Here is a 23424-nt window from a genome sequence, read left to right on the forward strand (position 1 = left end):
AGTTACATTACTTTACAATTAAAAAAAATAAAGCATTATAGGTCAATTTTAATGTTTAAATGTGAATATGTATTAAATATACCTTAACCTCATACAGTTCCAACACAAATTCTTGCTCAGACATCAAAGGAAACATTGTAAATTGAAATATTTGCCACATATTCTTACCAACTACCAACAAATTCTGTTGTTAATGAAATTTTTATCACCAAAGAATCATGTGATTATTTCCCACTTCATCATTCACTCAACACAACATCAAACAAGAGTAGATTTCCAGAATAATTGACATTTCCCACTATTTTCCTTAAAAACTAGATTTAATTATTGTATTTTTGTCCCTTTCCTCTAAACAAAATGTACTTTTATTTATTGCAAATCTCAAAATTATTGTGTTAACATTTAAATACTGTAGCTCATTTAAATCAAAGCTCTTTCACTGTTCAGAAAAATGTTCCAAAGGTATTTGCAGACAAAATAAAGACGTTGCACCGTTTCTTTACATTCATATTCACAAACCTTCAACATATTTTACACTTAAAACCAAACAAAACATTTGTAAAATCCCTCTCAGAAACCACACACTTTTATTGAGCTTATAACAATAAAGTTTGTGTTAAAAGTTAATGAAAAAAACAAAATAAATGAGATTTGAGAGGGAAAAAAAAGAAAAAAGTCAGTCTGTTATTTTCAGTTCATGTGGTGGAAAAGACTTTTCTCTTCCGTTTCTCCGCTCACTAAAAGAAAAAAAAATATATGACAGCATTAAGAATAATGCTAACGTTAACATCGCAGAGCGGTGCTCTACGATTCCTCTTCTTTAGACAGCGCCTGAAAAAACAAACAAACAAACATTAAGATTTTGTGGGGGTAAACGAGAAAGCGCGATTATTCAAAACTGACTTCAAAAGTCACCTGTTTGAGGAACTGTCGTCCGAAATAATTGGTTGCCATGTTCTTTAAGTCGGTCTTCCCTCCGACTTTACATCGTACGTATCCGTAAAGATTTGCTCCTTGTAACGCGACGCCCATGATCACGATCGGCTAAGCAGAAAAAAACAAAACACAACGCTGAAATCTTATTTTAAAAAAATGCGACAAATTTCAGCCACTGAACACTGTAACTGATTTATTACACTTTCTTTTTACATACAAATAAGTAAATTTCTCTTAACTTAATTCTCAACATTACGACTTTTTACCCAACACATTTTCAATACATTCAACGTAAGAAATCATTTTCAAAAATAAACGCTGGAAAATGAGGTCCAGACATTCTGCGAAGTTCTGTTGTTTACATTTGAAGAAACAGCGGTAGATTTACCGAGTGTTCGGAACATCGAGGCTCAGGATGGAGATAGAGATTTTTTTTCTTTTTACTAGAATTTTTCCAGAGTTTTCCTTTTTTCCAGGAAATGTTTCTCCTCCCAAATACATGTAATATATGCTTCCATAAATGTTGTTTGGCTGACGACTAATATCATTTTTTTCTTAAATGCATTTCTATAAAAAGGTTGAACAATTCTGAGGATGAAATAAGTGTAAATTAAATGAAAATAAAGCTTCATACTCAGAGTATGAATATGACTTCATTGTATATCATTAACCTTGTTCGTGTCTTTCCTTCCTGTCCTCTCTCTCTCTCTCTCTGTGTCCTTATCTTGCAGATTGCAGGATCCAGATCCAGTTTAAAGAGATAATGAATAAATGAAAGGCACTTGATAAATATTAGCCTTTTCCTTTTATTTTCCAAGTTTTTATGCCTTATTTTGTTTACACTTAAAGCTTTTATTTGATTGAGTTTTGTCTGAAAAGTTAGTGAGCGTTAAACTTACGAGCCATTTGATGTTGAGAGAAAAGAGGGTGGAGAACGCAAAGATGACCCAGAGAACCGGACACACGACGAGGCCGAGCCAGAAGATCCGAGACTCTGCATCTGTGGCTTGTTGTTGTTTCCCGGTGGCCTGAAGGAAACAGGAAGTGATTCGCAGTCAGATAAAAACAAGGAGACAACTATCATCGCCATCATCATCGTCGTCTTGTACGTCTTCTTCTTACCTTCCTGGACTCAAACACCCAGTGGCTTCGTCCGTCGTCGTCCACCTGGTTCCACCACCTGAGACCAACCATCAACCTCCCTGTGATGTTCTGACCACGCAGACAAAAGAATGTTTTTACATTAAATATCAAATGAATTCTCATTTTCAGAAAAACAGACTGCAACGATGACACGCATCATCGATTAACCAAACCTCAAAATGACGACGTCGTCAAAGTTCAATTTAATCATTGAGGAGCAAACAAACCCGAAAATGGAGTGGAAATTATTCAAATTTTCTGGAAAGAATTGTAAAAATAACTGACATGTTTTGGCCCCGCACACTTTTAACAGCTGCATAAGTGGCAGGTTTCACGTTTCATCAGGTCGGGACAAACAAAAAAGTACATTGCACCCAAATGCAACACAAAAGCGACCATTTTTGGGGAAGATTTTGCCAATTTCCCAACTTCAGATTTGACCGGGTATCTCTGGACAACAGGTGGACAAAAGTGTCACTTAATGTCGTACAGTGTAGCCGCTAGGGGGCAGCAAAGTTACAGCAAATAGTGATGAGTCAGCAAAAAAATACAAATCGTTTAAATTCCACTTAAGGAAGGTCCAATCAAAAACAAACCTGCTATGATTGATAACAGACACACTGGCGATATTAAAGACATATGAAGACATATGAAGTGTTTCCGACATGTCCGAGTTAGTTTTCAAAGATAAAATAATCAATTGCAACTTTACAATATTTGCAAACTGCGACGCAGACACACCTTCACTGTCCAGAAGTCACATGACAGCAGGAGGATGATGGAGACCATGCTGGCGATGAAGCTGCCGCTGAAGCGCTCGCAGAGCAGGTAAACGATGACGGCGCCGACTCTGAAGAACAGGTGGAAGAAGGACGCCACCGGGTGCCTGGAGACGGAATTACAACACAACAGATTCATTAAAGAAGAAGAAGACGGCAGTGATGGAACATCACACAACAACTATAAAACTAGGGAATCTTCAGGCATTTCACTGAAACTTGTTTTGGGTTCTGTTTTTCTAGATTAATTTGATGATTTTGATTTCTGGATTAAATTACAACAATTTCTTTGGGAAAACTTATCTTGTTAATTCAAAAAAATATATGAATTCAAAAAAGCCATTTTGTAGAAGAAAAATTACCTCATTTATTTAAGAAAACCAGACAAATTATATCATTCATTCTGAAAAATAGAGCCAATTTTAAACATGAATGATGTATTTATATAAGGAGCCTCTTTCATTCAAAAAAAACACAAAATGTATTTTTGTGTTTAAGTTTATTATCATTTATTAAGTTTTAAAGTGTCAGATGGTCGCGGCAGGGCAGTCGTGTTGTTTGTTTGTTTCTCTGCTCAAACATAAATCCTCACTTCAGATTCCTCTTCTTTGACCTTTTCTCTGCATCGTCCTCTGCGTCAAACAGAGACACGTCCTCGTCCATGGTGTCCTGAGGGAGCAATAAGGAAGACGATGAATCCTCAGAGACAAAAACTGAAGCTTCCACTCCATTTAGAATCAGCCGTGGATCATGTGAGCTTCAACAACGTGTTTACACCAACAATCTGTGTTTCCATCAGTGCTGACAATCATTTCAACATTATTATAGAATTATATTAGAGCTGAAACAATTACTCAATTATTAATCGATTACGTAGTAGTTTTCTGATTGTTTCAGCTTCTTAAATGTGAATATTTTCTGGTTTCTTTGTTCCATAAAACATCATCATTTCCAGGTTTGACAAACACTGATTGGCATTTTATGGCCCAAACGATGACTCGATTAATTGGGAAAATTTAACAGATTCATCGATTATGAAAATAATCAGTAGTTGCAGCTCTAAATTATATAATATCATACATGTCATGTCGTTAATAATCAGCCATTTATTATTTAATAATCAGCCAATGTTGACATGATTTGTGTATTTAATATTTACTAGTTTATAGAACATTTAAGAAGCTGAAAAATCACAGAAACTGGTTTTGTTTATTTACAATCAATGAAACTAATCAATCTGAAGAAGTTGTTGGCAATTAACTTAGTACTAGATGAATAGATGATTGATCAATCGTTGCATTGTAACAGCAGATGTATTAAATGGTTTGTGTCGCTGTCACGATGTTGAAATAGTAGTTTATTTAACAGCGTTTAAGTCAACATAAATACAGAGATGATATCATTAAACTTAGCTGCTTAATTTAAACGTGATTACAGTGATGACGTGTTTGTTTACACTGATTTTATCTGAAAACACGAAGAAAATACACGGAGCTAACTGTTAGCCGACATTAGCTTCTGTGACACTTTTAAGACACACACAACAATGACGTCACAGTTCATGTGAAACTCTGACAGAAATGAAAACGTTAATGCTCGTGTGTTGATGAAAAGAGGACGTTCAGGCGAAGCTAACGACGCTACTTAAACTAGCATGCTAGGCTAGCTGCAACAGCAGCTCAGCGTTTCTGGCGCAGTTAACAAGCACTACAGCCCGGGTTTTAACCCGGTTCAGTTACGGTAATCTGCCCGTGTCACACATTAACATATTAATAAAAAATATTCTTTAATTTTATTTTTTTGTAAAGCATCACTTACTTCTGTTAGCATGGTGAAATGTCCGCAGACTGTTTTGTACTTCCTGATTACATCTCAGCGACACGTCACACGAGTCACGTGGGCAACACGGAGTCACGTGTTCGCCACGAAACCTCCCCTTTATTTAGTTTATATTAAAGTTAAAGTTAGTTTTTATTAATCCCCTTAGGGAAAGTATTCCTCTGCATTTTGACCCATCCTAGAATTAGGAGCAGTTTATATATTTTAAAAATACACAACTGTAGATGCTAAGTCATAATATAATGACTTAATATCTTATAATTATGACTTAATGTACTAGAATTATGACTTAACATATGATTTAATAAGTCATTATTACTTAATATCTCATTATTATGACTTAGTTTGTTGTTATATACAATATATTCTTGTGTTTTTTAACAGTTATTGCTCAAATGTATTTATTTATTGGGCATAATTTTGAATGCAATAATATTTAACATTGATTTAAACGTATTTAGGGCACAAATGATCTTTAAAATCACATAAAATCACCCCCTATTTAATTTTTTATTCACCTCCAGGACAATTTTTAAGGAAATCTGTAATAAAAAGACTGAAAATGTTGATACGACAAAGTGAGGAAGAAAAAACAGACAGATTTTTCTTTTTCCCTGTTTTGTTTTGTTGTTTTTTTTGAAAACAAAGTTTTATTCACAGTGTGATGAAAAGTACAGTAACAGTCACATGACAACGACGTCATCATCCCAGATGTACAGGAAGTAAACAAATATTTTATTAAAGCTCGGATGCTCTGTGTCCACGCGGTGGTCTGTAAATTGTGCATGAAAAACCCGGCGGTCGTCGTGGTTTACGGAAGTATGGCGTCATTGGAGGGCGAGGTGGGAGGGGAGGGGCTTTTGAGCCGCAACGGTTCTCCCGGTGTCACCAGGGCGATGACGTTCTCCTTCTTTGACAACCAGAACGCCGGATAAAGCGGCTCCAGAAACTCGGCCTTGTATTCGTGGACGGGCGTCATGGCGTCGTCCACGCCGTAGAACGCCAGGAGGCCGCGCGTGTAGTCCACATACACGCCCACGCGCGTGAACTTCCCCGCGCTGAGCGGTGTCTCCACGCCACTGTGCCAAGCGGAGAAAGTGCGTCCGTTCCAGTGCAGACACCAGGACGAGTTGTTGCCCGTGATGCAGCTGTTGCTCTCGCTGCCTTTGCGGTCGATGCTCTTGTAGGTCACGCCCACGTGCGTGCCCTCGCCGCTGATGTCCACCTCAAAGTAATGGCGGCCCAGGTAGAAGCTCTCCGAGGCCAGGACCTGGCGCCAGCTCTCGAAGCGCTCGGGCACGTCGGGGTACGGATGCTGCCACGGCGTGGTGTTCGTCACCTTCCTGTTCTCCTCGGTCAGACGCAGGAACTTGTGAGCGGTGTCGGCGTCAAACGTCACCTGGGCGGAGTCTGAGAGAAAGAGCAAAACAAAATAAATCTTCTGCTCTGTTGTGTTTTCTTGACTTGACGCGTTAAATGGAAAATAGTTTGAATAAAAAGGAGAATTCTATCGTTTTAGGCCCAAACTGTAACCAATGACCTTCAGCAGGGGCGTTCATAGAGAGTTTGGGGCCCCAGGCAAAGAGGACATGGGGGCTCTACGTTCAATTAGACCAAACTCGCTTCAAAACTGCAAAATAAAGAGCAACTGCAATGTTTTTTCCTGTAGGGGGCAGCATTGTACCGCTCGCTGCACAGCCAGCTGTAAATTATTATTATTATTAGAAGAAGAAGAGCTCGAAGGAGGCGTGGCCTCAGCGCTCTAATAACGTTTGTCTTTCAATGTGACAGAAAATTCCACTTTCTGAAAGGTTTAACGTTTGTAAACCACTCACTCTCCCACACCAAACCCCATAGAGAAAATCAGTGATTTTAGCTGCGGGGACACAGGAGCTGCTGGTCCTCTGCTGCCTCCTGTGGTCACTTTGTGTCACTGAAGTAAATTCAAATGAAGATGTTCAAATGCCAAATTTTACAAAATAAGACATTTGAAGTTAATGACGGAGGCAGCAGTGGATCAACAACTCCTGTGTGCTGTGATGTTAAAATCACTGGTTTTCTCTATGAGGTTTGGTGTGGGAGAGTGAGTGGTTTACAAACTTCAGTTTCCTGTTGGAAAAGTCTGTCTCACAGCGAGATGAAGACTGAACGTGTTCTTAAGACATCGCAGACTTAAACTGACACAGATTTTATCAGATGAGTCTTTTGTTAAGAGTCTTTAAATCAGTTTTTTCTCGTTCTTGTCTAAACCTGTAAACACTCACACTTGAGGAAGTCTGCGCGCGTCTTTGGATCTGGTAACAGCAGGTTCTCTTTCCCCGCGACGATGGCATGGACCGTCGTTTTTATTCCCATTTTGTCTGAAATGAAAGAGAAACCGGTCTCACAAACACAAACTGTCTCACACACATGATACGTCAGGTTCTCTCTGCAGCTGTGACACACAGGTGGAATGTTTCTGACGAGTGTGAACACGCCCTCTGTGTGTGTGTGTGTGTCTCACCGCTCTTGCAGGTCTCTTTGACTTTGTCGATGTACGAGGACACGAGCATGGCACAGAGCTCCTGCGTGGAGTCAACGATGACGCGGCTCAGAGAATTCAGACCATCCATGAGTCCGATGTAAACGCCGGGCAGAGAGATGTCAGTGGTTTCTTTCTTCCACTCTGAGTACTCCTGCAAAAACACAACGTATAGTTCAGATTTGTAGTATTTAAACCTACGGTGGCCCTGGAGTGTCAAAACACAACAACATTAAGAAATACACATAAAAAAGCTAAAATGTTACAAAATTGCTAACACATAAAAAAGCTAAATGTTACAAAAATGCTAATACATAAAAAAGCTAAAATGTTACAAAAACCCTAACACATAAAAACGCTAAAATTTTACAAAAACGCTAACACATAAAAAAGGTAAAATGTTACAAAAACCCTAACATAAAAACGCTAAAATGTTGCAAAACGCTAACATAAAAGCAAAATGTTACAAAACGCTAACACATGAAAAGCTAAAATTTTACAAAATGCTAATACATAAAACGCTAAAGCGTTACAAAATAACACAAAAAGCTAAAATGTTACAAAATAACACAAAACGCAAAATGTTACAAAAACGCTAACACATAAAAGCAAAATGTTACAAAACGCTAACACATAAAAAGCTAAAATGTTACAAAACGCTAACACATAAAAAGCCAAAATAAAAACGCTTAACACATAAAAACGCTTAAAATGTTACAAAACGCTAACACATAAAAACGCTAAAATGTTGCTAACACATAAAAGCTAAAATGTTACAAAACGCTAACACATAAAAAGGCTAAATGTTACAAAAATAACACATAAAAAGCTAAAATGTTACAAAAGCTAACACATAAAAAGCCAAAATGTTACAAAACGCTAACACATAACGCAAATGTTAACACATAAAAAGCTAAAATGTTACAAAACGCTAACACATAAAAAGCCAAAATGTTACAAAAACGCTAACACATAAAAACGCTAAAATGTTACAAAAACGCTAACACATAAAAAACGCTAAAATGTTACAAAAACGCTAACATTTTACAAAAACGCTAAACATTAAAAGAAAAACTAAAACGTTACAAATGCACTAAAACATACAAAACACTAAAACATCACAAAAAAAACCTGAAACATTAAGAAAACAACACATTAGCTCTTTGGTGATGTTCCAGATGTTTGTCACCTCAGGGCCACCGTATAAACCGTGCGTGCTAACAACATCTTTACTTCATCACAAACACGACTAAGAACTGGTAAAAATAGAACTACTGAGGGTGATGTTGTTGAGATGATAAACAGTAAAAGTATTTTTGGCGTCAGTTTTTCTCCTCAGACACTCGGCGTGTTCTGGTCCCGGTGTTACCTGTAGGAAGTCCACGTCGTTCTTGTTCTTGGAGATCTTCTCCATCTGCGCCTGCGTCTTCTTCAGCTCCGCACACCGCTGCTCCAGGTGAACCCGGATGCCCTCGGCCTGCCTCAGCGCCTGCTTCTCCTCGGCCTCCAGGATCTCCGTCACCTCCCGCTTGGCTCGCTCCACCACCGCCTGCAGAGCCTCAAACTGGCTCTCGATCACGCCTCGCACCTCCGTCACCGATTGCTGCAGAAAAGTGACAGATCACATGGTGTTGTTATGTCTGAACGTCTCCATGGAGGCGCCGTGATGTTTCACAAACACCTCAGGGAAGCTCGTCGCATTCTTCAGGACTTACAGGTTCTGAGGGTTCTCCGCCCACTCATTCTTCTTCTTCTCAGCGGTTGTGAAATTACATGGTGAATGTGTGTGTGTGTGTGTGTGTTCACCTCGATGGAAACTGTGTTGAGCTGCAGTTTGTTGATGGCGTTCTCGGCCGCCGTCACCGTCTTCACCGTGTCCGTCTGCTTCTCCCTCAGTTCACTCTGAGAACAGAACCACAGGAGACCACGTGTCAGTCAGAGCGTCTGCGACCACAAACCACAGACCATAATAGACAGTAAGATCCTAACAATGCTGGAGGAAACCAGTTTCAAACTCTGATTTCTGGTTTCTAAAGAGCACAGACTTGTTTTCAGAGTCTGAATTCCAGGGCAGGTCCAGGCGACTCTGGACCTGAAGCTGGTTCTGCACATGAATTCCTCACCATTCCTTTGCCTCATGTTCTGTACAAAGCACTATTTCAAAAGCTGTTCAATTTCATTGACATAAAATGTTGGAATTGTTGGATTTGTGTTGGGAAAAGTTTGTCAGAGGACTTCTGTCGTCCTCCGTCTTCCCTCCTTGCATTCTGTGGACTTATAGCAGCAGATCATTACGGTTGCCTAGCAACAGCATCCCAGCAACATCAAGTATGTCACATTCCAAACGTCCCATGTCATAAACAGGAATTCACCGTCTTATTAATTCTAGTGAAGAAAATGGATTTTCTTGGCAACAACTGAAGGGAAAAAAGTACTTTAGCATGAACTTTTATCATAATTGTCATATTTGAACACTTTAGAACTCATTTTATTAGATTTTTGAAAGTCATGGCATATTTAACGTCAGAAAAAAGCTACAGATTAAAATGAGCTCCCTCTGTCGCTGATGCTGTTTTTGTTATTTTGACAGTGAGTCAGTGCACAGAAAAAAAGACCTTTTCTGCTTATTCTCTTGTTATAAACGTTTATATTTGTGACTGTTTGTGTTCATCAGCTGTCACCTGATCATATTTTAAATTTTATCCAAAAGTGTTCTACAAATAAATGTCATTTTACTTTCTTTAAAAAAACATTTTTTTGTGTTTTGAGTGGAACTGAAAACACAGGATTTTCTCTTATCTTTGGAGTAGAGCAGATTTTTTTAGCCTCTTGTATTTAATTTAAAGTGGAGAATTTGTTTTTTTTTATGATGTTAAAGATGTGAAGACTCAGGAATGTCCTCAGACGTGAGGCGAGCCGTGTTTGTGGACAGAATCTTTACAGGAAACAGGTTTGAGTTCTTATGTAAGAGTTCTCCAATAACAGCGTCTGTGAAGTGGAACAGGAAGTTATTTCACTCTATTGCCCTGAGGAAATAAATGAATGAATGAATGACACTGATTATCTCTTTAACAGCTTTTATATTAAATTTCACTTTTTAAGAAAAATCATATTTGACCTGAGAACGGAGATCATGTGACATTTGAAACAGTGTTTGCTTTAGTTTGAGCTTGTGCAACAAACACTGAGCAAATAACAGGTGTGAGTTCAGCGAGCGACAGGAATGTTGAACCTGGAGGTCACGGCGTGTCAGAAACTCGGATGAATGAATGAATGAGTGAAGCTCACGCTGTTTCACTGCGTCACAGCGGCTCCATCAGTCTTTGGTTTCAGAGTCAGAGTGTAAAAAAAAAAAAGGATTTGGAGCTGAAGTGAGAACAACTGTGATGCACTTTTTAAAGACACGGCTCATCCTTCATCTCTGCACTCGCTGCTATATTTATCTGCTGCAACAGCCAGGATTATGTCTGACCTCCTGACCTTTAATCACCTTCTTTTGCACTTCCAGACTTTTCCTAAAACTTCAGGACGAAGAACGTCAGATTTCTTTCTGTGTTCAATTTTTATTTACGTTATAAGAACAAATAAAAGTCACAGAACCCCTAAATGGGCTGTGGATGAAATAAAAGACACATAATCTTTGCTGTAATCTGAGACTAATGTGGAATCTTTGACTTTTTGACTCGTTGTTTCCCAACGATTGAGCGTCAGTGAAGGTTTATGAAGATCAAACGATACGCAGACGACACTGCACTGTTTTTAATCCACTGTCAAAAATGTGACTGACGTTAGTATTTGATCGTTTGTGGTGGAACAGTTAGTATTTGATCGTTTGTAGTGGAACAGTTTGTATTTGATCGTTTGTGGTGGAACAGTTTGTATTTGATCGTTTGTGGTCACACAGTTTGTATTTGATCGCTTGTGGTGGAACAGTTTGTATTTGATCGCTTGTAACAGTTGTTTGAAACAGTTTAGTATTTGAGAACAGTTTGTATTTGATCGCTTGTAGTGGAACAGTTTGTATTTGATTTGTATTTGATCGCTTGTTTGTAGTTTGTATTTGTATTTGTTCGCTTGTGGTGGAACAGTTTGTATTTGATCGCTTGTGGTGGAACAGTTTGTATTTGTTCGCTTGTGGAACAGTTTGTATTTGATCGCTTGTGGTCGAACAGTTTGTATTTGATCGCTTGTGGTGGAACAGTATTTGATCGCTTGTGGTGGAACAGTTTGTATTTGATCGCTTGTGGTCAAACAGTTTGTATTTGATCGTTTGTGGTCAAACAGTTTGTATTTGATCGTTGTGGTCACACAGTTTGTATTTGATCGTTTGGTCAGTTTGTATTTGATCGTTTGTGGTCAGTTTGTATTTGATCGCTTGTGGTCAAACAGTTTGTATTTGATTGTTTGTGGTCACACAGTTTGTATTTGATCGTTTGTGGTCACACAGTTTGTATTTGATCGTTTGTGGTCAAACAGTTTGTATTTGATCGTTTGTGGTCACACAGTTTGGACGATATCAGGTGAATTAGTGATTTACTGCGTTTGGTTTGAAACCGTTGTGTAAAAAGTGACGCATTCAAACTCAACGACGTTGATCGTTTTCAGTCGTTTCAAACAGATTTAATCTCCACGGATTTCAATAAACCTCGTTTCTGTCTAAAATCAAAAAATCTAATCTGGACGACCAGATTAAAAAAACCTGTCTAACTTTGTCTTAATAAGATACTACGTTTTTTTTTAAACTTTGACATCTGTAATGTGACAGTGTGACAACGTGACATATAAAGTATAACTTTATATGTTTTTGTCTCAATGTACTTTATTGATTTTAATCTGCTGAGTGTGTGTGTTTTATTTTAAGTAATTTTTTTGCATATTTTAAGTAGTTTTGTGTATATTATAAGTAGTTTGTATGTGTATGTTAAGTACTTAATTGTGATTTATTTGATGTTTTCTGTATATACTGTCGTATCTGCAGCGTTGTAACATAACAAAGTACAAATACAAGTACAGTACAATTACTTAAGTCACGTATCTCTACTTTACTTTATTTGTATTTCTAACTACGTTTTACTTTTATTCCACGTAACTGTGTTTGAGTTGAGACGTGAGGTTAAGTGTCCCGGAATTTAACCCACAACCTTTTACTTCTCAAACTCAGAAAATGATTTTTCATACTTAATCACAATAAATGTCAAATACCTTAAGTAAATTATTTTGTAAAAAGTGACTTAGATTCTCTGGTAAGACACTTTGACTTAAGTATCACATTAAGGTGTTTTAGACCAGAATAACCTGTTTGTGTTGTTGTTTGAGACTTTAAATCTGAAGGAGTTTTTATTCTTGGTTAAATAAAGATTAGAATAATAATAATTATGATAATAACAAAAAAATTCTTAAAGTTTAATCAAGAAAGAGATAATTTTAAGGAAAATTACAGTCTGAATTTTCCTTAAAGCAGATTCTTTGGTTTGTCATGAGGCAGTTTTTTCAGAGCACTCATGGAAACCTTTTGACAGACAAACAAATCAATCAGTGGTGAGTTGATGTTGAGGTCAAAGGTCAAAAGAGCCGATACTTCACCTCGATCTGCTTCCTGGCCTCCACCACAGGAAGCGTGGTGTGGCCGCGGTGTTCCTCCTTCACGCAGTCCTGACACACGCAGCAGCCGTCGGCGCAGCAGAAGATCTCCAGCGGCCACTTGTGGCTCTCGCAGGTTCTCCTCTCGATGTCCTGCAGCGGCTCCACCAGCCGGTGGTTCTGGAACTTGGGGTTCTCCAGGTGAGGTCTCAGGTGGGCCTCGCAGTACGACACCAGGCAGGTGAGGCAGGACTTGAGGGCCCTGCATGGGCTCTCGATGCAGGAGTCGCACACCACGTCATTAGGACCCAGAGGTTCCTCGACCTTCACGTCCTCGTCCTCCTTCTTCTCCTCGGGCTCCTGGACTTTAGTCTCCTCTGAGTCTGGACTCTGCTCCTCGCTGCCGTGGATCACCTGAGCTTCAGCAGGTTCAGGCTCGTCTGGACTCTGGAGACACGTTGGACAAACTTGACTCTTGTCCTGGAGACAGGAGCTGCAGACGCTGTGACCACAGGAGGCCGAGGCGGCGTCAACGCTCAGGTCCCTGGAGCAGACACAGCATGTCAGCTGCGGAGGAGGAGGAGACACTGGAGTACACGTGGAGGACGAGGTGGTGGAGGACAGGGTGGTGGAGGACGGGGTGGTAGACGACGAGGTGGTGGAGGACGGTGGTGGGAGGACAGGTGGTAGAGGGGGGTGGTAGACACAGGTGGTGGAGGACAGGTGGTAGACAACGGGTGGTGGACAGGTGGTGGAGGACGAGGTGGTGGAGGGACGAGGTGGCTGGAGCTTCAGTGTCTTCCATGTCAGCTCCTGCTGCTGCTCCTGCTGCTGCTGCTCCTGCTGCTGCTCCTGCTGCTGCTCCTGCTGCTGCTGCTCCTGCTGTCAGTTCCTGGATCAGAGAGCGAAGAGTCTGGTGAAGCCACACCTTAGATGAAGTGAACTGAGTTTCAGAGTTTCAGTCCACATGATGGTGTCCGCCCCCTCCAGCACACATACACACACACAGACACTCCCTGCTCTGAAGGGCGGAGCCTCCTCTGTGGAGCAGGAGGAGGAGCAGGGAGGTGTAGCGTTACATTCCGACACTGATCATGAAGCTTTTGTTTTGTTGCTCTGATGTCGAGGATCTTCAGGAAGTTTCAGTCTCTTTACAGAGTTTCCTCTTCAACATGTGACCACTTCTCTTCCTCTTCTTCTTCTTGTTGTTCTTGTTCTTGTTCTTCTTCTTTTTCTGCCGTTTCTTTGTTCTCATATGTTGTGAGTTGTGAGTCAGCGTTTGGCAGATTCAGAGCAGAACAAACAACGTTTTCTTCTTCACGGGTGACATTTGTTACATCTGTGGTCATGTGATTCATCACATGTGACTTCAGCTGTGTGAACACATGAATTTTACTTCTCTGTAAAATGTTTTATTTTATATCATTCAATTCCAACTGAAAGCTCAAAAAATAGAAAGCCGTTTTATTTCAGTTTGTTGTTTGATTATATTTTGTTGTATGCTGAGTCACACGTTATAACTATAATTGATTTTAATGAACAAAAACTATTAATATGAACTATTTCCATTTATTTTTAATATTTTATTATCAGAACATCTGTTATCTGTCAAATTTGACTAAAGACAAAACGTTCTCTCGTCTGTTTTAAGTTTTGATATCGACAGAACTGAATAAACAGGAGAAGTTTACAGCTTTAATCTGTAAATTATTATTATTGTTATTGTTATTGTTATTGTTATTATTATTATTATTATTATTACAATGCAGGGGCAGATTGTACTGGATCATGTGATCAGCCAGTACGAGACATCTTAACATCTATTATCACATTTATATTTAATTGTATTATTAACAAATTCACAGTTAAAAAAATTGCATTGTAAAGTGTGAAATAATAATCCAGTGTTTAGGAATTTGGTGACATCTAGTGGTGAAGACGCATATTTCATCCCACTGAGGACAAGTCTTTCAGAAATGTGAGCGTCATTTCAAACAAAAATAAGGTGAACCGACAAAAAAACGAACAAAAAACAGAGAAATGATTTGATAAAACTTTAATATAAAGACAAATATTTGGATTCTATGAAACAATGTGAAGACTGGACGTTATAACTAAAATAACTCTTAAAGAGTTTTATTTATGTAACAACAACGTTGTGAAACCATGAATCCTGAGACTCAAGTTTGATCTGAATCTGCGACTGCGGCTTTAACTGCAACCACTCGTCAAAGCTAATCAAGCTTTTGTTTGTTTGAACCATTGATTCAGTCGATTTAATCATTTCAGGAGAGACACCATTCATCCATTCATTCATTCATTCATTCTCTTCACTGGTCGAAAAAAAAACCTAGCCATTTGTACGTCTTCATTCACACCGGACGCAAAGTAAAATATTTGTGTCGTCAGGCAACGCAAATTCTAAAAAAATACAAAATAGACGGACTCTAGTGCAGGGGTGGTGGAAAATTATTTTCCACAAGGGGCCACATGAGAAACATGAAATATCGTTAAGGGCCGAGCCAAATTTGAATTCATTTTAATTTAATTTTATCACTTTTACCCTAGAAGACACTTGTGTACCCTAGCAGACCCTAGTGGACCGCGGATGTGAAAAGTATGACCTAATGTTTTGCAGTGTCTCCATCTCTAGTGGGCGCCACAGTGTTTGATCTGCACATTAACACGGCCCTAAGAGAACCCTTGATGTGGCCCCCTTGTGTCCAATTATCACTGAGCAGTGGAGAGTGGGTACCTTGCCCAGGGCTACACCAGGGGATTCAAACCAGTAACCCTCTGATTACAAGCCCAATTCTGTCCCACTCAGCCATAAGCTGCCCCCGGAGTAATGTGAGGAGAAAATGGTTTGTGTTTGGTGTGAGTGCAGACAAGAGTTCAAACCTTGGAAGTTGTGGTGAATCAGCAGAAACGTCTTTAATCACAGAAGCTTGTGCTTTTGTACCGGCAGTCCTTAGCGTTAGCAGTCATTAGCATTAGCAGGCCTTAGTATCACTGCACCCCCACCAGCTCTGTGATGGGAGGAGCAAACACCATCAGCTCCTGGTACCTGTGGAAGAAGACGCTCAGGCGGGACAGGTACGTGTCCTCCTGGTACGGAAGCTGCTTCTCGCTCAGGAACTTGGACACGACGGGTTTCACCTGGAAACAACGAAGAGACACAGAGTCACGTCAGGGGACAACTGAACCTACTGTCCCTAATCCAGGTAACGATTACTCATGGAGAAACCACAAGGGGATGCATTAGTGGACCTTAGCAGTACCTTCAAACACATGTTGTCAGACAGGAAGGGGAAGAGATGATGCTCCACGTGACAGTTGATGAGCGAGTGTCCAAAGATCCAGTCCAGCAGAGGGTTTCTGGGTAAGTTCAGGACGCCGTGGCTCATCTGGTAAATCCGCTTGGGTCGACGGGTCGGTAAGAACATGGGGAGGCCGATATGCTGCCAACGACAGACTTTTATCAATTTTTGTTTCATTTTGACATTAAGGGGCAGCGACACTTTCTGATGACTCGTCCAAAAACAATGAACTGTTTCCAATCTACAAAGTCCGACCTAGAAAACGGGGCAAATTTGGATGTTCACTAGAAAATGGACAAAGGACTCTGAAGGACAAAGGAAAATTGTGACAACTCCTCAACAGTAGCACCTGCAGGTCTGATGTGGGTCCCAGGACTACGCATGGCAAAATAGCTCCCGAGAACATTTTAAATCAACAGTTCCAGTAGCTGGTTTCACCTACACACCCTGGCACCCTCCACTTTGCCACAAACTATGACCTTAGATGACCTTACAATGTTTTTTGGAGAATTTTATCTTTATTAAAATGTTCACTTGACATTTTAGATCATTCTTATTCCGGGAAACTAAAGAAAACATAATATTCTCAGAACGTTCTAGTAACAGGGTCACAGGACCTTTTGTTATCACGGTCTCTGTCAAAATAAATTTCATGACCTTGAAAATAAATATTTGTTTTGGACTTGTTTTGTTTTTGAACCGAACCACAGGTTACAGGTTACAACAGAATCAAGTCGTTTGGTTCACATGGGGCAGCGGCCAAGAACAACACAAGGACCAGGTTCTGAGTGTGACCCCCCCACAGCGAACAAACCTTTGACCTGTGTCGTCTCATAATCCACCTTCACACACTTCACACACTTTGATCAGAACAATGAACAATGACCTGTGGGATTGTGGGAAAATCAGGCAAGGATTGTTCTCTTTTGATCCCTTTAATTCACTGTCAAGTCATGAGAACACAAAGCTGCTCTCAACAGTGGTTGAAACGCTGGGTCAGGACCCACACATTTGTTTGGGTCTCTGAAAATGTGCTGAATTTTCCTGTTTAATTTATGATTAATTTTCCCCTGAACAAAGAGCTTTTCTTAAACATGAAACCAAGACAACATGGAATGTAACAAACATGAAAAACAACAACAATCGACCAACTAGAGGTAAAGAGGAGAGTTACCTCTAAGGTCAGAGTAAGCAGCTACAGTAAGGGTTAGCAGCTAAGGTTATTAGCTGAAGTTAGGATTAGCAGCTAAGGTCAGAGTAAGCAGCTACAGTCAGAGTTAGTGGCTAAGGTTATTAGCTGAAGTTAGGATTAGCAGCTAAGGTCAGAGTTTGTAGCAAAGGTAAGGGTTGGTAGCTGAGGTTAGGGTTAGCGACTAAGTCTAATGGCGCATTTCCACTGACTCTACTCGCCTCAGCACGACACGACACGGCACAATTAGGTTGCATCTCCACTACAAAAAAGTACCTACTTAACGTGGGCGGAGTCGTCACTGCACGGCTGAGTGAAACTGTGGTGACTTGTTTTATATGCGACACACACACACACACACGAGTGACTAGTGACTTTACACCACACGTCTGTAGTTGTTGAAGATTAACCCACATTTTTAGGATTGTTCAGTAGTTTTAATTTATCTACAATTCGACACTGTTCGGCTTGATTTCTGTCCACACATGTCCGGAGTACAGCCTCCTACTCCACAGACTACAGCAGCATCGGTCTGTGGCTCACGATCAGCAGCGCTGTCCCTAAATACACCACTCCACTTTAAAAGACTCCTGTTAAATATGTGTGTGTGTGGGAGGTCTCTTCCTGTAACGGGACTCTGGCCAGTCAGCGGCCGGCAGTCTGACCAATCATCGCATAGTACTGCTTCTAAAAATAGTACCTTGTACCAGGTACTAGGCTAGTGGAGGCGAGGCGAGTAGAGCTGGTGGAAATGCGCCATAAGTGTTCGTAGCTACGGTAATTGTTAGCAGTTAAGTTAATGGTTAAAACACCAGTTAACATAAATTTGTCTCTTCTTTATCTTTTCTCCCACAAACTTAAGATTTTAAATGTGATGAAATAAAAAGGTGTTTTTTCTATATTAAGGACATGCTGTTGCTAAGTGTTTTTTCTTACCTGGAAAATGTTGACGTGTATGTACGGCACAGAGAACGCTGCTCTGCAGGTGAACATACACAACAAGGCCGTGATGGGAGACCGGAATCCAGAGACGTGGACCAGGAGCCAGAAGTGAGAGAACAAACCCAGCGCCACCATGAGGACGGTCCTGGAAATTACCACGAAAGACTGACCTCTAATGTGAGCTGCAAACACAGGGAGTCAGAGTAAACTTCAAAATAAAAGCCTCACCTGAGAGTGACGGAGCTGCACTGTAAAAACTTTCACTGTAAAAAAAAAGTTTCCATCTGTATTTTATTTAAAGTTGGTTTGTGTTTAAGAGTTTTCAAAGATCTTTTTCTTAAAGATAAAATACAGTGAGAGGTCACACAGGAAGTAGAGCAGGATGTGAAGGTCTGCGTGTGGCGGTCAGTGAAGGTCAGTGGAGGTCAGTGAAGGTTCATTGGAGGCCGTGGAGGTCGGTGGAGGTCAGTGAAGGTCAGTGGAGGTCGGTGGAGGTCAGTGGAGGTCAGTGGAGGTCAGTGATGTTCTTCTGTCGTACCGAGTGCCACTAATGGAGTGATGAGTGGAAGGGTGAGCGGGGCGATGAACAGGTAGACGCTGCGAGGCAGGAACGGAACCTTCCACACGCTGGAGTCGCCCAGTCCGACCACGTTAGTGTAAGCGTGATGCATCTTTATGTGACCCTGCACACCAGCCCGCGCAGAGAACGAGCCGCAGATCTACATGGACACACACACACACAAACACACGTTCCAACACAACATGAAACACCCACTGAAAATGAAGCTGCTATTTTGGCAGTAGGTGGCAGGAAAGCATGTTTTCCCCTGTTTTGCTTCAGCAGGTAACAACAGACTAAAGCTAACAACAGGCTAAAGCTAACAACAGGCTAAAGCTAACAACAGACTAAAACTAACAACAGGCTAAAACTAACAACAGGCTAAAGCTAACAACAGGCTAACCCTAACAACAGGCTAAAGCTAACAACAGGCTAAAACTCACAACAGGCTAAAACTAACAACAGGCTAAAGCTAACAACAGGCTAAAGCTAACAACAGGCTAAATGTAACAGCTGTTGTTTATCAAAGGAGCGTTCAGTAAAACCTTCATAACTAAATACACAGGCTCTAAAGTTCAACGCGACCTGACGCTCGCTGTCGTGATTAAACGTTATCATTTAATATCCTGATTCTTGGACACACGTCCACTCTTGTAAGTACTGGGTCGTAAATGTGGCGACAACAAATGATTTGTTTATTTACCTCATAACCAAGATTACAGATTAATCTGTGATCTTGTCCTTCTGTAAGCAACTTCCTGTCTACACTTTTCTTGTGATGTGTAGGTGATCACATAAACACGTCGCTAAGAATCTTCTCACAAAACATAACAATCCCTTTCACTTACAATAAATAACAAATCATATCTGTGGCAAAATACGTCGGATTTCAACAAAATTTGGTATGTGTAAGCAGACCAGACACTACCATCATACGTCATCATCTGGATCTAATCCAGATTATGGATTTGGCGGCCACTTTAAATTTAATAAAGAAAGTCTTTGATCACATAAAGGTAGCATTCTATACAGATCCATAAAGTTCTTCTGGACATTTACATAAATTTATTCATTCATTCATTACCTCGATGAAGAAGACGGCCCAGAACCTGGACCAGGTCTGCGACTCGCTCAGCGCCCCATGACTCGCCAAATGTGTCCCTTTGACGGTGATGACGGCGTGAGCCACGGCCATCAAGATCCAACCGGCAGAGAACCCCAGGATGTGAGAGGAGGACAGCAGCATGAAGGCTGTGAGCAGCAGAAATAACACATTCATGCATTCATCTGTTTTTTGTCTTTAGTGTTTTGGTCCCTTATCTGCAGTGACATCACACTTTTACAGGATAACTACCAACCCACCCATCTGTATACCTACTAACTAACCCATCCACCCACTTACCTACTTATCCACCTACCTTAGCTATCTACCTGTCTGTCTGTCTGTCCCTCTGTCTGCCTATCTGTCTAATCCTTCCATCCGTCTAGTCATCCAGTAAATGTAAATAGATCAGTAAATTTAGATTCTGGTCTTAAGTGTCAGACCCAGAGACCATGAGAGCATTCACTCAGTCATCACAGCAGCAGCTCAGTGATGAAGATCAGGTGAACGAATGACACGTGATCCCTCTGAGTCTGACATCACTGTGTTCTGCTGTTTTTATTTATTTACATTAAAGCACACAAACACAGATCTTTAACCATGAGTCAGCGAAGAGGCAGTGATGACGCGACACTAAAACATTCATGAGACCACTTCAGTCCAGGTCAGTCCAGGTTTTAAGTCTCGCATTCAACAGAATACAACACAACTCCGATTTCAAAGCAGCCTATTTTGAGTTGATGAGTGTAATAAAGCTCAGAGAGTGAAGCTGCTGCTGCTGCTGCTGTTACTGCTGCTGATGTTACTGCTGCTGCTGCTGCTGCTGCTGATGTTACTGCTACTGCTGTTGCTGCTGCTATTACTGCTGCTGCTACTGAAGCTAAACCACACACAGTGTTTACATTCCTGTTCAAGGTCTGATTTTAGTCAAAGACTAAGACAATAATAAATTTTTCTTAATGTCATGTAAACATGTTAGTCTCACTAAAATCCAGCGAGTCTTAGTCAGACTAACAAACCTGGATCACATGATTCGTAGTCCGATTAATCCTGCATGTAAACAATTTTCTCGGAATTCCAACTTGGAAACTCAGATACCAAAATAGCTTTGTTTGTGACGATGTGAGCTACCCACCCAACTACCTACTCACCCAGCGTTTAACAGCAGCTCTGCAGAGTCTGGATTACTACATTAAAGTTAGTTTTTTTTTTTATTAATCCCCTTAGGGAAAGTATTCCTCTGCATTTTGACCCATCCTAGAATTAGGAGCAGTGGGCTGCTACACTGAGTGGCGCCCGGGGAGCATTGGGGGTTGGGTACCTTGCTCAGGGGTACCCCAGCCCTTTTTTTTTGGCCGGGTGGGGATTTGAACCGGCGACCCTCCGGTTACAAGTCAAGTTCCCTTTCCCCTTGGCCACAGGCTGCCTAATTACAGATTCAATTACAGAGACTGTATTACAAATCTGGATTACTGGATTACAGAGACTGGATTACAGAGACTGGATTACAGATCTGGATTACAGAGTCTGTATAATAGTATAACAGAGTCCGGATTGCTGGATTGCAGAGTCTGGATTACAGAGTCAATTACAGAATCTGGATTACTGGATTACAGCGTCTGTATTACAGAGACTGGATTACATAGACTGGATTACAGAGTCTGGATTACAAATCCGGATTTCTGGATTACGGTTTGGATTACAAATCTAGATTTCTGGATTACAGCGACTGGATTACAAAATCTGGATTACAATTCCGAATTTCTGGATTACAGAGACTGGATTATTGAAGCTCACTCAAGTCACGTCCACTGATGGAGTGACATCAGGGACAATGAACCTCGGCCCTGACCGAGGTCAGTTACTGTGCAGCAGTGACCCAGATCCATGGTTACCATGGAGACGGTAAATGTTGTGACAGTAGCAGCAGAACATTTGAGTAGAGCAGAAGTTTTCTTTTCTTTGCCACAGCATGAGTTATAAAAACTGCAGCGTCACCTTATCCCTGTGTGTGTGTGTGTGTGTGTGTGTGCATGTGTGAGAGAGAGGAATGTTCTGACAGATGTGAGAATTAGGGTGATTTTTGTGTATTTTTCGTTTCATTTTGACATCAAACATAAAAACAGATTAGAATATTGATGTAATAATAATAACAATGAGGGGAGGGGGACAGAAGAGGTTTGTTTAGCGATACATCTGCATTTCTACCGATATCTCTTGCATTTATAATCCAAACAACGTCAAATTCGCAACTCCACTCACTGGTGCCGTCATTAAGTCACCTGACACGTTTGAAGCCTGTAAAATGAAGCGTTGGACGGTTACATGTTGAAAAAAACATGTGATCTGGCTGACCTTGAGACAAGATGACGGCACACGTAAAGCAAGACCCTCACTAGTTGTCTGCACAAACATGACATAGTAAACACAAGTACTTTTCAACATGCTAATCTTGCTTATCTTTGTGGTATTTTATTTTCAGGGTGCTAATTTCAGCATTTACTATTTGTTTTGTATTTTTGTATACTTTGTTTATGTTTTTATTTGAATATTTATCATCTTGACTTGTTGTTTTTATCTGTTCTGATGTACATTTCCTAATCATGTGACTTATTTTAGTTTGTGTTTTATTTTGAAGTTTTGATTTTCAGAGCAGAATCGGTTTAATGAGTGGAAGTTTTCCGAGGACAAACAAAGTAAACAAGAACATCTTTGTTTGATGTTCTTGTTTACTGTTAAAATCCCAGATCCAAGATGTGAGAGAGCGGTGACCTTTGACCCTGAGCTGTGTGTGTGTGTGTTACCTGGCGGCAGACACAGGAAAGCTGCAGTCAGGATGCTGCAGTCGATTCCTCTCTTCTCCCACCAGCTGCTCTCTCGCACCATCTCCTGCACCAGCTTCGTCAGCTCCATCATCAGCGTCTCCTTGTCCACCTCCTCACCTCCACTCTTCACCATCATCTCCTCCCTCCTCCTCATCCTCCACTCCTGTGGAACATTCTCCATGTCTCCTGCTCAGTTCCTCCTCAGCTCTGGCTCAGCTATGACACTAAAGTCCACAGGTTCAGCTTAGTGTTACCAAAGTGCTCGTTAGCATGGAGTAATTGTCACAGAAGCCCCGCCCCCTGGACCCTCCTCTCGTCAGCTGACTCCTCTTTCGCTCCAGCAGCAGAGGAATGCGTTGGAAGATGTTTCGTCTTCTCGCAGCAGCTCCGATTAAACTCCTCCCTCCTCTTCTCTGGTGTCTCATAAATTCTGCATGTCCTTCTCCTTCCCCTCGTGTTTCTTTGTGTCCCTCCCTCCTCCCTTTTTCCCTCCCTCCCTCCATCACTGTAACCTTGGCAAACGTCCTGGGAAAGCAGAGGGAGAGAAAAGGCCTGAGCAGTGGATTAACAGTGGCTCCTCACTGAGGTCAAAGATGCTGCTGTTCAGGAATGTAACTGACAAACACGTACGCCGTCACTACACACTCACTTTATTAGGAACAGCGGACACTTAATACAGCGTTTACGCA

At 40.9% G+C, this 23424-nt stretch overlaps 3 protein-coding genes across 3 annotated transcripts; all 3 read right to left on the bottom strand.

Moving 5' to 3' along the window:
• Nucleotides 1-28: 28 nt before the first annotated feature.
• On the bottom strand, nt 29-4754 carry tvp23b (trans-golgi network vesicle protein 23 homolog B (S. cerevisiae)). The gene is made up of 7 exons (XM_044014302.1): nt 4677-4754; nt 3451-3527; nt 2821-2965; nt 2059-2148; nt 1836-1964; nt 916-1044; nt 29-831 (listed from the first exon to the last, which is right to left on the bottom strand). Exons 1-7 carry the CDS (start codon nt 4686-4688, stop codon nt 805-807), a joined length of 609 nt encoding a protein of 202 aa, XP_043870237.1. The 5' UTR covers nt 4689-4754; the 3' UTR covers nt 29-804.
• Nucleotides 4755-5312: 558 nt separating this feature from the next.
• Nucleotides 5313-14147, bottom strand: trim16 (tripartite motif containing 16). The gene is made up of 7 exons (XM_044014506.1): nt 14136-14147; nt 12802-13581; nt 9025-9120; nt 8588-8821; nt 7201-7372; nt 6962-7057; nt 5313-6107 (listed from the first exon to the last, which is right to left on the bottom strand). Exons 1-7 carry the CDS (start codon nt 14145-14147, stop codon nt 5509-5511), a joined length of 1989 nt encoding a protein of 662 aa, XP_043870441.1. The 3' UTR covers nt 5313-5508.
• Nucleotides 14148-14839: 692 nt separating this feature from the next.
• On the bottom strand, nt 14840-23150 carry fads6 (fatty acid desaturase 6). The gene is made up of 6 exons (XM_044014298.1): nt 22715-23150; nt 19893-20059; nt 18788-18968; nt 18244-18431; nt 16080-16259; nt 14840-15957 (listed from the first exon to the last, which is right to left on the bottom strand). The coding sequence occupies exons 1-6, from the start codon at nt 22914-22916 to the stop codon at nt 15808-15810; spliced, it is 1068 nt and encodes a 355-aa protein (XP_043870233.1). The 5' UTR covers nt 22917-23150; the 3' UTR covers nt 14840-15807.
• Nucleotides 23151-23424: the final 274 nt, after the last annotated feature.

The sequence above is a fragment of the Solea senegalensis genome, linkage group LG18 (assembly GCF_019176455.1).
Source record: "Solea senegalensis isolate Sse05_10M linkage group LG18, IFAPA_SoseM_1, whole genome shotgun sequence".
Taxonomy (NCBI): domain Eukaryota; kingdom Metazoa; phylum Chordata; class Actinopteri; order Pleuronectiformes; family Soleidae; genus Solea; species Solea senegalensis.